We start from the raw sequence: 17,520 nt of genomic DNA, 5'->3' as shown, positions 1-17,520 counted from the left end.
ATCCCCAATCCTTTCTTGGTTAAGGAAGTGAGTAGTGCAGGCAAATTATATACCCCCTTTTCAAAAGTGATTACGGCTCAGTTTTCACTGGAGTCTTCTTCCTCTCTGTCTCAGATCCAAGCTTCTCTGGTTTAGATCAGGTTGTCTGATATTAATGCTTGTTAGGAGGGTGTCCAAGCCTCCCTCAGTAGCCTATCTGTGTTAGTCGACCCGATCTGTTGGCAGTCTGAAATCATCAGATTTAGAGCAGTTGATGCTCTCCTTTTTGCAGACCCAGATCCAGATCTTCCCAATCTCCTCCGCTCGTTTTCCTGAGAGTTTGGCTCCTTCCTTTTATCTTTCCTTCTCCGGTCCCCTTGGCTTCAGGGTTTGTGGATCTGGTTGTTTTGCCATCACTGAGGTTGGCACTAACTGCTTGTCAGCTGCAGGCACCTAGCCGGGCCTGCTTCAGGGCTGAGAGTTTAGGGTCAGGATCGGTGTATACACTGAGTTTTGAAGTCGTCCATCCCTCTCAGGTTATTGACAATTGACAGGCTGTGATCTCTGCGTCAGAGCAGGCCAGATCAGTGGTTGTGACTGGTGTCTCACTTGGATCCTTGGGTGCAAGGAGTTCCAGCTTAGGGCATTCAGCCTCGACTTTCAGCTCTGTAGAAAGGAATGTCCTTCTGTTCATATGTTTCAGTATTCATAACATGAGGGAGTCTGCCGCAGGCTTTCCTGATCATCCGGCCAGTATACAAAAGTCAAAAGCTACTGTTAGGTACGTGCGATGTCGCACATAGATCCCCATCCAGTGTCGGGTATAAAGTAGTCATCGGCATGTACCATCCCCAGAACTTTTTTCTACCGCCAGTCTGAATGCCACCTCCAGTTTGTTTGACAGCAAAGTTGCTGAGTCCAGTCAGATAAGTGCCACATGGGAGTTTTTTCCTAATTTTTGTGCTACTCTTGTTTTGCTGAGGTTACATGTTATTCCAGGAAGGGTAAGTGTCAGTGTGGAAGGCAAATTCCACACAAGGATTCCCACGACCTGTGCCTTTTTTGTTTAGACCCTAGCCATGACTGTACCTCTTGCACTATTTGCAAAGCTTTCATTTCTAAGACCCTTTGCAGCTGTCTCGCTTTTATTAATTTATACTTGGAGAACCAACACCTTAAGCGTTTAGCTCACAACATCATGGAAGGTACTTCAGGCCCTTCAGGGGAGCCTATTTTGAAAAAGGCCAAGAAATCTAGGCCTGAAGTCTCTGCTGCTCCTCCAATTCTAGACATCTCTCCTGAGGCCGATACTGGCCCGGAGACCCGTTTGGAGGAAGGGGGTGATTCTTCCTCAGGTACCATTGCGGAAGCTGCAAAGGATCCTGCTAGCATGTCCTCTGGGGAAATGCAGACGTCTGTAACAGACATAAAGGGGAACCCAGGCTCATAATCTCTGAAGGCCCTCGCAGCATACCACAAATCCTTGTATGTGAAAAGGTTCCAAGCACCATTATTGAATATAGGCCTGTACCAGGGTCCTTCGACCTTCCATCATTTGGATGTTCTACTAAAGAAAAAAAGAAAAAAACAAAGCATGCTTCTCCTTTTCAGGAACATTCTGGAGGTTGGCAAGCCTTTTCTTAAGGGTTGTTTAAAGCCTTTGTGGCACTTAGGCAGCCTCCAGGAGTCTCTCTCCCTTCTCCTTCCCTTTCTCCAGTTTCTCCTCAAAAAATAATTAGGATTGAGGATTCCTCAGATGAAGATGGCTCCTCTGGCTAGGAGTCACTGTCATATTCTGCTCAGATTTCCTCTCCATTGGGGTATGCTTCCCCAGGGAGGAATCAAATGGTACAGAATCTCCCGGTGAGGATATTACCTTTGGTGAGACCATTGTGAAGATGAGAAAAAATTTTTAAGTGGGATTGCTCTGAGGTGCAAAAATGATACTTTGACCTATTACAGATGGATTCCCTTTCCCCATCTGCAGTACCTCCAGTGTTACCAGCTTTCTTGAATGCTTTCTCCTCTGCTTGTGTGTGTCCAGACTCCCAACCTTCTGTCCCTAAAAGGCCAGATAGATTTTACAAAGTGCCAGAAGGTCACTGAACCTTGACATCCAGGCCACCATCTTTTTGAACTATTCCCATCAGCCAGGTGTTATAGATTAATACGCACCAAAACAAGCAGATACAAGAACAGTTTTTTTTTCCACAGGCCATCAAGTTCATAAACTGTTAACTCAGCTTATTAGGTTGGGGTATTCTTCTTCCCTAGCCTCCGAGGATTCTGCAGTATTGTTTACATATTGTTAATACTTGTTTCTTTCAGAGTTTATTTCAGTATTTCTTGCACTGAGTTGCACTTTGCACCTTGTATGTATATGTATATTTACTTTTTTGTCTTGTTCTTAATGGTTGCATGTATGTCATTTGTCTTGTTCTTAATAATTGTATTTATGTAATTCATACTTGGAGAGTCACTGAAACTAGAGTCAGATGCCTTGTATGCATGCATACTTGGCCAACAAATGTGATTCTGATTCTGAAGACTGCAAGTTTTTATTTAAGTAACCTTCTGCAGATCCAGCTATAGTATCAGTGGCTGCTGATAAGCCCTCCAAGCTTTTGAATTCAATTTCCTTTCTCCCATTGGATAAGGATAGTAAAATTATGGAAAGGCTGGGGAAAAAGTGTATACTTAGGCCACTTTTACCATTAGGGCTATAAATTCTCAAACGCATATGACAAATATGCCTTAGCCCGACTTTCTCAAGCCACTCGGCTCATTTCTGAGCTTCCTGAGTCAGACATTGTCACAGCTTTCTTCCATTTTGAGTTCCTCTTCTCAAGTGACATGTCATTCCATTAAATGCAGATATGATGCAGTTGAAGCATGTATTAGAGCTGCTCTGCATCTGGCTCTGTCTTGAGGAGGTAATCTTGGTTGAGGCTCCAGCCTCTTCCAGATCATTAGGAGGTTACTAGGCTAATGGCCCTGGGGCCCTTACAAGCCTAGCCAAGAATTTATCTCCAAAAAAGAAACCTCAGTCAGCAGATGATATCAAAGCTAAAATAATGGACGTTCCATTAGATACTAAGGCCTTGTTTGTGTCTGCATCTGCAGTACTTTTTTAAGTCCTTGCAAGAGAAGGGTAAGGAGCTGCAGGAGCTTAAACATATTTTTATGTCCCCAGTTCCAAAATTTCAAAGAAGCTACCCATCTAAAACTTCCTTTCTTAGGAAGCAATCCAGACCTCCTTCATCCGGGGTAAAAGTGCCAGAAAATCTTACAACGTCAAGAATACTTCTACGTCTCCTCCTGTTCAGAAGCAGTCTTTTCCTAACAAGCCAAGTAGTCTGTGACTACCAACCTCTTTGCAGCCAAACCCCATATCCTTATGTCTATCCCTGCTTGGAAACCAATCACCCAAGATTCCTGTGTTCTTTCTATTATACACAAAGGATACTCCATGGTATGGAAAACTCTTTTTTCCTACAGGGGCATGTCTCAACCTTCAAGAGACCAGCTGGAATTTTTCCACAAGTGATTCAAACCTTGATTTCTCAAGGAACCATTCAAGAAGTACCTTTTTCCCAAAGGGGAAAGGGAATTATATGCAAGAATGTTCCTAGTCTACAGAAAAGATGGTCCTTGGAGACCCATTCTAGATCTGTCGCATGTAAACACCTTTCTGAAGGTTCCAACCTTTTGTATGCGTTCCTTAAACACCTTGCTGCCTCTCATTCTTCCACAGACCTTTATGGTGTCTCTAGACATCAAGGATGTCTACCTTCATGTCCCCATTCATCCTCTTCACAGGAAATTTCTGTGTTTTGCTATTGCTTCCTCACATTTTCAATTTTCTGCCTTGCCCTGTGGTCTGTCTATGGTAACAAGGGTCTTCACAAAATGCTTTGCTCTGGTAATTGCCTTCTGCAGACTAAGGGGTGTTCAAATCTTTCCATACGTGGACGATCTTCTCCAGGCTCCTTTGCCAGACATCCTGTTAGAGAACCTTCATTTTACAGTTTATCTTCTAGAAAGACTAGGCTTCACAATAAACTTCCAAAAATCCTTTCGCAGTCCTTCGCAAGACCATGTCTTCATAGGATGCAGAATACAGACAGACAAAATGGTGGCTTCTTTTCCTCCTCAGAAACCCTTCTTCCAGACCATTATTCCACTTTAGTCTCAGACAGCCAGGGAGTTCCTCTGACTGCTAGGTTTCATGGCATCCACTTTTCCCATGTTACCTTTAGCCAAACTTCACATGAGGAAATTTCATGATACCTCTGGTCAGTCTAGATGCAACCTGCTCATCCACTGGATTTTGTTATTACTCTCCTTCCCTGCTTGAAAAAAGAACTTCAGTGGATTCAACAAGTTACCGTGAATCCAGGCCTTCCTCTCCAACCCCCTCTTCTGTTTCAGGAGTTAATTCACAGATGCCTCAGACATGGGGTGGGGAGCAGCCTTCACTTCTTGGAAGGTTCAAGACGTGTGATGATCTCCTTCCCAAATGAAGGAACACATAAACTTAAAGGAGAAGAGGGCTCTCATTTTGACCCTGCAAATTTTTCACCCTCTTTTTCTTCCAGGTCCCCTAAAGTGTTTCACAGAAATACCACAGTTCTTTGGTATGTCAACAAACGGGGGGGGGCATCATATCTCTTGTGCAGGTTGGCTCTCAGGGCTTGGGAGTCTGCATCTCGATATCCATTAACTTGTCATGCAGTTTACATTCCTTCCAGTCAGAATGTTGTGGCAGACATGTTGGGTAGGTCCATGACTCAGTCCCACAAATGGATGTTGCACAGAGATGTGTTCTTGGGCATTATCCAATGATGGGATACTCCTCAAGTAGATCACTTAGCCTCCCCAATGAGCAAACATCTTCCAAAGTTTTGTGCCAGAGTTCCAGATCCTCTGGCATGGAAGGGGATGTTTCTCTATATTCTCCCCTTCCCCCATCTACAGAAAGTTCTGTTAAAGATACAACAGGACCAACCAAAAATCTTGCTGGTTACTCCCTTTTGGTCAAGACGGCATTGGTTCCCCCTTCTGCATTTAGCCAAGGGCAGTCATCACAATTTACCTCACAAGGTGGATCTACTCACACAGGGCAAGGGATCCCTGATACACCCACAAATGTCAACCCTTCATCTGACACTGTGGGTGATAGGGTTTTGATTCCTTTCAGATGCCGATTTTCTGAGGACGGTGCTGCAAGTTCTGCAGGAGGCCAGAAAACCCAATACTAGGAAATCCTAAATATCCAAATAAGAGGTTTTCCGTCTGATGTCTTTCTGAAAACCTATAAACATTGTCTGTGGCTAGGCTGTGGTTATGTGAATTACTGAAGACTGGATTATCATACTCTTCTCAGCCATCTCTGCTTGTCTGCCTGTGAACCCTCTTTTAGCTTTTCCTAAAAGGCGTCCTTCATATCAGACCACCAAGGAAACTAGTTCCTCCTCCTTGTGATCTTAATTTTGTCTTAGAAAAGCTTACATTGCCTCCCTTTCAGCCAGCAGTTTCCTCTTCTCCCCAGCATTGCACTTGGAAGACAGTACTTCTTTTGGCTTTCACTTCAGCCAGAAGGGTTTCAGAATTTCAGGCACTTATGGCTTCCTGTCCCTTCACTGTTTCCAATAAGGATAGAGTTTCTGTATGGACTAATCTCTTCTTTATGCCCAAGGTGGTGAATGAGTTGTCACTCAACCGATCTATTAATTTGACCACTTTCTTTCGCTCTCCCACAGTCCTCTAATGAGAGGATTTTACACACCTTGGATGTGCATAGATAACTCAGATTTTATTTGGATAAAACTATCAAAGTCTAATCACCTTTTCATTTCTTATCATCCCAGGGCTCTGGGCAAGCCTGTTTCCAAGCAGATAGTCTCCACTTGGATCTCTAAGGCTATTTCCTTTTGTTGTGTGTTTCATAGAAAAAACTCTAGCATCTCCAGTTAAGGCTCATTTGAGCTTTGTATTCTTCAGGTGCTTTTTTCAAAGGTCTGGATACTTCCTCTGTTATGGAAGAAGCTACCTGGTCTTCCATCCGTACTTTCAATAAACATTGCAAGTTGGATGTTTTTCTAGATCTAGAGCTGGTTTTGCCAGGGCTATTATTCAGGGGGTTTGTAGAGAGGTGCTACTGGCCCTTCTCCCACTCTTTCCTCTGCATGAACTTTGGTATTCTCCCTCATGGTATGAATACTGCAACATATGAAAAGGACATAGAATAGTTGTTTAAAATCTTACCATAACCATGGATGTTCTTCTCTTCTATATGTTTCAGTATTCTGCCCCTCCCTCCTTCCCCGATGCTTGTTTGATTTTTGAATGTGTGTTTATCTCAGGCTGGTGTTCTTCCTGGGGCATTCAGTTCTGAGGATGGTATCTGCTGACGTTTACTTTATACCAAGCATCACTTTATGAGCGACATTAGCCAGGGTTCTATGTCTGATGTCGCACGTATCAGACAGTAGCTTAAACTTTTGTATACTGGCCAGATGTTCAAGACAGCCTGCGGCAAACGCCCTAATGTCATGAATACTGTAACATATAGAAGAGAAGGACATCTATGTTTATGGTAAGATTTTACACAGCTATTCTTTTTCTCTAGATCACAGATTGAGTGGTCAGCAACAACTGCTAATACTCCCTATCTTCAGTGTTTATGCTCGAGGATGCATCTCAGCTTGCTCCAGGACACCCCACACCTTCTGACCTCCAAATGTCCCTGCCAGCAGGGGCCCCACATCTCTTCTAAGTCGTCTCCGAATTCTCCGGTCTGGGAATTACACAATAAAAGTCATTGCAAGAGGAAACATTTATTCCTCCAAGTAATTCCCTCACTGAGAGCACTGACCTCGATGAAGGGAGGGCTCCCCCAATCCCCCACAACAGAGCCTCTTTTGGCAATTTCTTAGAACTATTGCAGCAGTGCAGGGGCGGACCTCGGAAGCCCCTTCCTCAGAAGAGTCTGTGTTTTTAGTGACCATTGGTGAGGGCCCATTCACATCTTGGGTGGTTCCCCATCCAGATGCTCTTATTGATCTAGTGTCCTGGAAGGCATGGAGAGAGACAGATGTGGTGGAACCAATCCCCAGGATGCCAGACAGGATTTTGACACCACCTAAAGACCAACCACAGTGGAGTAAGTGTCTTGAGGTAAATGCGATCATGGTGGCAGTGGCTGCCAAAATGGATATTTCAGAGTAAAGTTCCTTGGTCCATCCCCCCAGTAGTGTGTGTCAGGTGTTGGACCTTATGGGAAAGCACCTCTATGCGTCAGTGATGTTTGCCCTGAGAGTGCATAATTATTTGAAGAGGCTTCAATGATACCTGGTTTTGGAAGTGTCAAATGTGGTGAAGAGACAACAGTCCCTGGAGGTGCAAAAGACTATTGAGACTCTGTTGCTTACAATGCACTCAGTTGCTAACATGTCCAAGCAGCTTCTCTTCAACACAGCTGATGACACGTCTCATACAACAGCCACTGGTATTGCTATGCACCAACATGCCTGGATGCACTTGTGCAGCCTTGTTGTGGACTGCTATAAAGTGTCCTTTGTCAGTGCTCCATTTGATGATTCTTTCTTTTTGGCCCACAAGTCAAGGACTTGTTGACTAGAAGCAAGCAGGATGGAGAAGACTCTGCCATTTATTTACACTTTGCCACCCTCAGCAGACCTTTCTAAGAAATCAGAAGAGGGGCTAGCATCTCTTCTTTCAGAAGTCACAGCAACCTTTCCAAGATGCTCCCAGCAAAGGTTCACATTGTGGTAGGGGAGGAAACTACAATGGATACTGTCCGTGCAGCAGAAGGGATCTGGAAAATCAAGAATTTTGTGGAGCATTTTTCAGTAGGCCTTTTCAGTGTACCTAATGGGTTGCCCAGCTGCTGTTCTCTGGAGGCAGTCAGGGGTCGCTTGGCTCTCCACCCAAAAGTTTGTGCGGCCATCACCTCAGATGAGAGGATACTGAGAGCCGTATTCAGAGATTATACAGTTCAATTTCTGTTAGCCCCAAGAGAGTCACAGAAATCCCTCTTGAATGTTCCACCCCATCAGAGAAGAGATACAGCAGCTGAGATTCAAAGCTGCTGGACAATTAAATCATCCAAGAGGTCCCACTAGACCAATGGGTATCCAGGGTCCCTTCCAGATTGTATTTAATTCTAAAGAAGAACAAGGGCCTCAGACCAATTTTGGATCTAAGCAAAGTGAACCATAATGTCAAGCATCCCTAACTTCAGATGGTCACAGTGCATTCCATTCTACTTCTGTAGAGTAAGGATGACTGGATATGCTTGATAGCTCTCAAGGATGCCTACCATCACATAAAGATGGTGAAGTAGTCTGAGAGATTTGTGTGCTTTCGGCTGGGAATTGATCATTACCAGTTCTGACAGCTGCTATTTGGTCTCACGACAGCCTCCTAGGTGTTCACCAAGTGCATGGCAGTTATGCCACCCTGGCTGAGGTGGCAGGGATTCCATTTCTTCCCTTACCTAGAAGACTGGCTCCTCACTACCTCCATGAGTGTGTCTCATCGAAACTCAGGATTCCTTACTCCAGTTGTCTGTCCTTGGGCATCATGGTGAATGTTTGGATCCAGTGCAGGTCTTAGAGTTCATAGGCTGCCATTTGGATCCAGTTTCTCAGACAGCAAAACTTCCAGTCACCAGGTTAACTTCTCTTCAAGCAGAGGCATTTCATCTACTGCTATCTCACAAGTCCCCTGTCTCATGATTCTGCGATTTGCTACTACCCTTAGCAAAGTACCTTATGTGGATTTTGCAATGGATGTTAGCATCTCAGTGGTCCTACCTGACTCATCCCATGACTTTTCTGGTCGTAATAACAAACTGCTGATGGATGCTTGTCAAATGGTGCTTGTTAGCCCCTTCTTGTCACCGCCTGGTGACTTTTCTTTCTTCCCCAGCTTTAAGCCACTGTCAGTATGGATGCATCTCTTTTCAGGTGAGGGGAACATTTCAAAGGGAAGATGAGGCTAGTCATCACGTCAGCATCTTGGAGATGACAGCAGTCGTCCTAGCATCGCAGGACTTTCAGGACCTTCTCCCCAAGGGTGTGATTGCTATACAGATCGACAACATGTATGTGGTATGGTACTTGAACAAACGGGGCAACACAATCTTACCCATGAGGGTGTGGCAGTGAGCAGTCTCCTGTCAGTGATTTCTGATTGCAGCACATGTCCCCTGGAAGTCCAACATCCTGGCAGACATTTTTAGCAGAATCATCCTTCTTTCATCATGAGTGATCCCTGAACCCAGAAGTAGCAACTCAAGGTTTTTTGACTCTAGGGAATCCCCTGCTGTGATTTGCTTGTCTCTCTGTCTGAGACAAAGTGCAGCAGTGTTTATGCCCGGGTTTTCCCAAAGGGACAGTCACCTAAGGGCATTATTCTGTATGCTTGGCCCTCAAGTCTCCTGTACACCTGCTCCCCTCATAATAAAATTTCTTCAGAAGACAGCCCATTTCAGAGTGACTGTGATTCTCATTGCTCCATTCTGACACCAACAAGTGTAGTCCCGCTTTCATTTGCCTCACCTACATCACTCTCTCTGATTGCTGAACTCCATTCCGGGTCTGTTGACCCGCGGTTTCTCTAGTTTCATTGATAGCTAGGGCTCCCAAGCTCTTTTATAGAGTTACCAGAATTCTCTTGTCTTAACCTTCTGTTCAGGAGATTTATGCTAGTAAATGGAAACGCTCTGCTGTTTGGGCTTTGTCTAGATTTTTGAACCCTTTTTCAGCCCCATTAGATGTCATTTTGGATTTTCTTGTGGCTCTCTTTCATTCTGGTTAGAGTTATTCTTCTATTAAGGTTCAGCTTGCTGCCATTTCTAATTTTCACATTGGCAGGGATAGTAGTCCTGTAGCTGCCTGAAGATATCTAAGGATTTTTGAAGGGTACCTCCTGAAGTCCAGGATCCTGTTCCCCCATGGGATCTATCATTGTTGTTGCAAGTGCTCCCCCCTTTGAACCTTCAGCTACTGTTTCCTTGAAGTTGCTGTCCTGATAATTGATTTTTCTCGTGGCATTTACCTCTACTAGACCGATATCTGAGCTGCAAGCATTGTCCACAGATCCACCCTATTTGATATTTCCTAAAGGAAAACTGCACTGCACACTCGGGACTATTTACAAGGGATCTGGCATCTTGAAGTAATTCTGATCGTTTAGTCTGACTCTAGGTATCCCACAATGCAGTGCTTGTCTTGTAAAAAAAAATTAAAGAAAGCAGGACTTTCTCTTCTAAAGCTCCTGTCACATATATTGATTTTACATGCACACACTGCTTTCAGTTTTTTATTTCAGCAGTTCAATGACTACTTAAAACACAAACAGTGCAAATGCCACAGAACAAACTTTCAAAGTGCTTTTTATTGCTGCTTCTTTTTAGAATGGCTAAACTACAGTCTTTTGTGAAGCCTGTTTTGACTCATCTCCCCTCCTCCTTCATACCTAACTTCCCCTAGCTGTCAAAGTGCTAAGGGTAATTTGAGCTATTACTTGCTGTGATCGACAGCTCACAGCAGGAAACTTGACTCGTGTACTGTTTCCTTGTTCTAGCCTTTACTTTCTGTATGGTTGGGGGAAAGACCAGGGAGCTGTGACATCACAGCATTGGGTGGGTTTTTAGGACAGTCGTGATGATGTAAATTTGAGGAGAGAATTGGCCAGGAAACTACCTGTATTCAGTGGCCTTGATGATATGAATGAATTTGAGACTGCAGCAAGCTTTTCCAGGGTGGAATAAAAGTTTTTTGAAAGTGAAGTACTGTTCTTATGGAGAGAAACAGTTGATTTATAATATTTTAAATGTATTGTTGTTTACGCATAGCAGGGACAGTAAATAGGAAGAAAAAGGACAGATAAGTTGAGCATTTAATAATAGAATCCCATTGTTGCCCTTTAAAGAGAGGGTTATCCTTGAGGCCAATCCTTTTTTTTTTGCCCAAGGTTGCTTCTGAGTCTACTTTGAAAAAGCTTATTCATTAGCTTGTTTTCTTTCCAAGTTTTAGTAATAAAGGAGAGTTTGCTTTATTGCTTGGACATTTCATAGACAAGTCAAGATTTTATTTAGACAAAACAAAAAACTTTAGAAAGTCAGAGCAGCTCTTTGTTTCCTTCACCAAGGCTAGGCTGGGCAAGCCTGTGTCTAAAGTGACTTATTCATATGGTTTTCTGATTATATTTCCTTTGTATATGCTTGGAAATGAAGAACCTTGTTTGGAAAACCTAAAGATCATTCTACTAAAGCAGTTGCAGCTTCCACTGTTTTTTTTCTCTCTAAGGCCTCTGTTAATATTTGTGCTACAGCCACCTGGTCTTGCACTCGTACATTTGTGTCCCATTACAAAATAGATATTCAGTCGAGGTCTAGGACCTCTTTTGGTTCCACCATTCTGCAAAATTTTTTTTTCCTGGGGCCTCTCTCATAATACATGGCTGGGGACTCTGTCCCATAGATTGAAGTCAGATGGAAAAGACAACATTGGTTAAGAAAGTTATGTAGTTAGTATAATAGTAGATCCTTGCTGTCTGTTTCCTTCCAGTTCAACCATCCCTCCTTCCTGTCCTCCTCTTAGTTTGTCATTTTCTGATGAATTGGACAGATGGGCCTTCGGGTCCTTGTCTAGGTTCTCTCTTTGTGTATCTCCTTGAGCTGTTATGGTTATCCTTTTGGTTAGGAGCAATGTTCAGGAGTAGACTTGATCTTTAGTGGATTGGGAGAGCTCCTGAATCAGACTATTTAAAAAAAGGCCAGCGCTGGGTCTGATACGGATTTGGTAACCCAGAGGCTGAACTGGATGGAAACATAATATGGATCCGTTGTTATGTTAAATGCATAACTTTTGTTTTTGTCCCACCTTGACCTTGCAGTGAGTAGGATTATTGCTCAGCATGGGCTAGTCAAGTAGATTTTCAAAGGAAATATTTATCTCTGCCAATAACTGAAGAGCTTCTCTCTCTGTGGGACTTTAAATTCACTTTTGAGTCTTGTCTGTCCCTAGTTCAAATTTGATGGCTCAGTAATGTTGAAGTTTGTATTTTAGAAGAAATTTTGTTTGGTGGCCATCACCTCTGTGCACAGGACCTTTTAGCTCCAGGTTATTGTGGATACTAATCTTATCTGGTATTTCATAAAGATTGAGTGCCCTTTACATTAACCCCCATTTCTCGCAAAAATGTTTTCTGAATTGCCTCTGAGGTAGTATATTCATCTACCTCTTTTCTTTACCAGTGTGAAAACAGAGGCGATAAGGTTCTTTGCATCCTATATACACAAAGCCACCTTAGGTTTTACTTTGTGATTTTACCAATAAAGGAAGTCTAAAAACTTTTTCTCTGTTATTTACTCTGAGAGAGAAAAGCCCTGGCCCTTACCAGCCATATCCTTCCAAGTGGATTTGCATCTGTACCGTCTTTTGCCATTAGGTGACTCAGTGCTTACTTGGAAAGTGCTACAGTCAGGGATTAGTTCATTAGAAACATTGGGCTCTCAGCATTTGTTTCAGAAATGTTTCAACTGCAGACATCAATGCCATGGTCAATTGGCCCTTCGTTCCCATCTTGCCTTGATCTTTATTCTTGTAGTCAGGCCTTTATTGGTATATCAGGCCTCAGTTTTCTGAATCATTGGCCTTTTAGCTGTCATTAGTCTCTTTCCACCCTGATGGATTTATGCTTGGGATTCACATAGTTTGTAGCACCATTAAAGGAGATCCCTGATGTGAGGTGCAGCATATGCATTCCTACTATATCAGGTGATTTACAAGGGGCTGAGCTTATTGTCCAGATACTCTCTATCTTCCTGTGCTAGAATACCACTACAACCAGTGGATGCTGGTGGTGTTTCCTTTAACTGTGCAAGTGTATAAACTTAATGTTGGCTTGCCAGTAGCTTAGAATGATTAAGGATGCACTAAAATTACTGTAACATAGTTTATTTAAAAAATAAGTAATAAACTTAGCGCAGTGGTAGCATTGTCGAGTCACAGCAAGAGGTTCTCTGGTTTGATTCTTAGTTAGGGTACTTTCTGTACAGAGTCTGCATGTCCGCCCTACGTTCGTGTGGGTTTCCTCTGGGTACTCCAGTTACCTCCCATGTTACAAAGACATGCGTCTGAAGTGTTTCTCACCAGGCCTCCGCTGAAAATTAGCTTTGTTCCAAGTCGGACTTGCCCAGTAAAATGTTTAATTAATAAATAAATAAATGCTTAAAAATCATTACAATTATTTTTTGTTCCTTCAGACATTATCAGACTATAAATAAAAACAGAAAGGTGCTTTAAATACACAGTTTGTGTGATATTAACATTGTTACAGTGTCACCATCATTAATATTTCAAAGCTCTTCTTATTAATAAAGCCTTAAAATTTCCCCCGTCATTCAAGCTGGGGGCAGGGCGCAAGCATTTAACCGTATCTGCCAGATATATAAATTTTCAATCACGGATTTCCCTCCTGTAGGTCTTGCTTCTTCCAGTACAGTAAATTTAAAAACAGCTGTCGTATATTTTTTGGAATGTTTAAAAAGAGCATTTTTAGTATGAACCTGTACTGTGGGAGCCCTTTAACAATTTCCAAATGCTTTTTGGAATGTCTTTAATTTTATACATATCAAGCGACTGGGAGAGTTTCCTAGTCATTACTTTATTGCTCTTCATGGCCCTAGTTTCTTTTTCACTCTGCTGTATCACTCTAGCCCATGGCTTACAGGTATCATTTCTTCCTTCTAGTACTTCATCCAGTTTTTATAGTTTATTTTCTGGGAGTAACCCCTTTGTGAAAACCTCTTATCAAGGGATTTTGTTTCAAACTGAAGTTCATTTCTGTCCTCAGTGAGCTGTCTTAGTCTAGTGAATTGACCTTTAATAATGTTATTTTTTATTTCTTATCAGATTCATGTTTGAATAGGATAAGCACTGTTACTAGACACAGTTTTATAAATAACAATGGTCAATTTGATGTCCAAGAAGTTGATAGCCCTTGAATCAAATGTGCATGTAGATTTTAAAAAGTTGTTAGCATTGTTAATGTGCATCTTTCCAACATATAAAAAAAAATAGTCAGTAAAATAATTCAAAAATGGAACATGCTTCATATGTTCTGTCTGATAAATGTGCTTCTGCTCCGTTACCAAAAAATGATTAGCATAGCTGGGTGCCATTATTGTCTCATAGCTACACCAGTCATTTGTTCATAAAATGTAACTAATTTTTGAAGGAGAAAAATCTTTTCAGATTCTAGATAATAAATTGGTTGTCATGTCTGACCCTATTTCTCTAGGTATAGCTGAGTATAGAGATTTTGACATCTGTACTAAAATGTCTGATTCCATAACAAGAACTTTGTTGACTGTACAAATAAAATCATCCGAATGTTTGATACAACTGTGTACAGCCACTCTGCACATTTGTTTCTCAGTAAAATAGGTAATTCCTTCCATTTTTGACTTCTGACTCTCCACTATTGGCTTTAAGTGTTAGTTCAAGGAAATTCTTGTGTTTGTTAAACTAAAAATAATGCCCACTTTAGGATTGTCTATAATAAAATGCTTGGGTAAATGGGCATCAATTAAGCCCCATAATGACCATTCATTAAAACAATGGGGGTGGAAGGGTGGCCTAATGGTTAAGGTGTTTGCCTTACAAACACAAGGTGCGGGGTTTGAGTCTCACAAGGGATAATTGGCTAGGCTTAAATGGCTCGCAAGGGCAGTTAGCTTAGTACTAATCTATGAACCAATGAACCTATGAAAACATCTGGAGAAATGAGAAAAAAAACAAGCATTCACTGATTAATGCAGGATTCAGTGAATCGAAACAATTTTAACATTTCATATAAAATCATTTCATTGTTTTCATATCTAAAAATTTCAAACATTTTCCTATCATAAGATCTGTCTAAAATAACCGCCTTTGTCCACTTTAAACACTTTGATGTCAGTGTTTGAGTGAAGGTTATTCATTGCTCTTCTTTCCATGGCATATATTAAAAATGTTATGTCTGGAGGTATATTTAAAACTTCTAATTTTAGCCTCACAGACAAATTGGAAGGCTGTCAGCTTGGAACAAGCTCTGGGTTAAACGTACTAAGCTTCCTGAATTCATAACTGGGTGTAAAGTAGTTAAAATCTTCAATATTCTGACATATGCTGTTGATAGCATCAGTACTATCAGTTCTGAAGGCAGGAACAAAAGAGAAACCCTTACTTAAAAGTAAGACTTCATTTGTTAATACACACTTTGGTCAGTTCACTATTTTAAAGTTGTCATTTGTTGTAAAGATGACCAGGACTGCATCTCAGCATCCTAGCTAGCATTGGTTGCTTCTTTGGCTAGTGTTTCCCTGTGAACTGCTGCTACTGCAGCCACTTCTGCCTGTGTTCTCTCTCGCTTTCTCTTTCCTCTCCAAGTTAGAACACATCTATTTGCTGATTGGTTGGCCACTGTTTTGGTCTGCCTTGGTCGCTTCCTGTCTTTATCTCCCAATCCCAAGGGATTCTTCAGTATTAGTTGCTAGCAGTGTAAGGGGGTCAAATTTTCATTGTTTTAATTTGATTTACTACAGCTGTGTTTGCCCAGTCGTTGGGAGCATATTAGCACACTCTGGGAGAAGGGTGGTGCCTAGTACAAGTAGTAATTGTGCTCGTGTAGCATGTGTGTATGTTCCCAAGTGTGACAGCTTCAGAAAAGAAAGAAACAGAAGAGGGGATGAGCCCAGTTGTAACCCCACCGTGGAGGGTCCCCTTGGTGATCAACTGATAATAATATGATGATTATTTACTGTTTATAAACAATATGAATTCTAGGAATGAAAGCATGGATCATTTACTGCATTCCTATAACCCAGAGAGAAAAAGCACTTAGTCATTTGCTTTCCAGGAAGCTGGTGTGGCTTATTTTAACTAAGGTGATCCCTTGGGCAGATAATCAGAATCGAAGTGGATCAAAAAATTAATTTTTGACATTAGTTTAGGTTTCTCTGCTTTGCACCCAGCAGTATGTTGTCTGTGAGAGGAAATAACTACATACATGGGAACTTTGTTATTGCAGTGAATCTAGAACTGCCCTGCTACTAACCATAGTTGTAAATTTTATGCAATATTCACTATCATCTGAGTTTCCTTTCATATAATTTATAGGTAATGGCCATATATTATAACTAAGTTGTTCTGTAAAACAAAAAGGTCACCATTTCTTCTTTGATAGTGAGATTAAGCAATACATGTGGCACTGGCAATGTATATGAAACTGTATTTCAGGTGCTTTATATTCTGATGTATGTGTATATACATTTTTCATTTTATACAGTAAACTACCGAGGCTCCACTGGGTTTGGGCAAGACAGCATTCTTTCACTACCTGGTAACGTTGGGAAGCAGGATGTACTGGATGTACAGGTAATAACTAACTTACAAGATACAGTCTATGGAGGGTACTCCTCTTGACATAATTTTACTAGAAATGTGCAACTGCTAGAGTCTTTATAATGGAAGAGGCGTGTATTAATGTGAAATCATATTGCAACAAACATGTATTGAAGTGTACATTACAGGGTTAGCAGTGTGTAGTAACTGAGCGATGTTCTTCATAGTGATCACTGCTGCATTAGCCTAAGCAATATGGGTTTTTATCCTATAAGGATCTAACAGCCAGCCAGCTTCCAAAGCTTCAGGGCACCTTCCATGGTCCCAGAACATTAGGTAGCTCAAGCTGCACTGACTAAAAAGACAGGTTTGGGTGCCAAGCACTTCAGAGTTTTCATGTTGCTGAAGAGAGTGCCCCTTTGAGGATCGATGGTCTGCTTGTGCAGTTCTTTTGCAGGGCGCATATATGTTATCTTAGGGGAAAGAAACATCCTTTATAAAAATGTTTCTTTGATAACACTTTCCTGTTCAGGAGTTTGTGTTTTAACAGACTGTCATGAGACTGCATTGTACTTTTAAATGGGAATGCTGTTATTTCATGTCATTTAAAAATTGTGTATTTAAAACCCATTTTTTTCTGTAGAGAAATTGTGTTTATTTTACTTTTTGGAGCTGGCAAAGCATATTAGTGTTTTTTTTTTGTTTTTCTGAAACATCCTTTACCCCACCACATCAGGCTAGCAATTTGCTTCAGCTGCAGATGGGTGGCTGTGCTGTGGCCAGTAGTTGTACATCAGACCACTCATCTTTTTCCATGGATCCCTTTGATGTAGCAGTTACAATCACTGTGGACTGCAGGTTTGCCATGTCCTCTGCGGCTGTTTGGGTTCTCTCAGTAGGCAATGGAGAGCCACTCTTGTCGGTCCTGGGAGAAGGAGCAGGGAAGACTTCCTTGTTTTGTTAGAATGTTGTGCCCTCCTCTGGGGAGCTGCTGCCACCATTAATAAGACCGTTGACCTCCTTTCTCCTGTCAAAAAGAAAGACAAAACTAAACATGTATCTGCTCCTCCTCAAATTTCCTTGGCCAGGAGTAATTTACTGGCTGTGGCTCAGGGTTTAA

General features: G+C 41.8%; 1 protein-coding gene across 1 annotated transcript in view; it reads left to right on the top strand.

Moving 5' to 3' along the window:
* Positions 1-17,520, top strand: part of APEH (acylaminoacyl-peptide hydrolase) — a 2,062,145-nt gene that overhangs the window by 1,564,560 nt on the left and 480,065 nt on the right. Inside the window, exon 18 of the mRNA XM_044078262.1 lies at positions 16,345-16,433. Within this exon, the coding sequence (XP_043934197.1) occupies positions 16,345-16,433 (89 nt within the window). The remainder of the gene's footprint in view (positions 1-16,344; positions 16,434-17,520) is intronic.

The sequence above is a fragment of the Protopterus annectens genome, chromosome 7.part0, assembly GCF_019279795.1.
Source record: "Protopterus annectens isolate FY-2018-M chromosome 7.part0, PAN1.0, whole genome shotgun sequence".
In the NCBI taxonomy this organism is placed as follows: Eukaryota; Metazoa; Chordata; order Ceratodontiformes; family Protopteridae; genus Protopterus; species Protopterus annectens.
The sequence above is the reverse complement of the archived record's forward strand: the minus strand, read 5'-3'. Positions and strand labels throughout refer to the sequence as shown.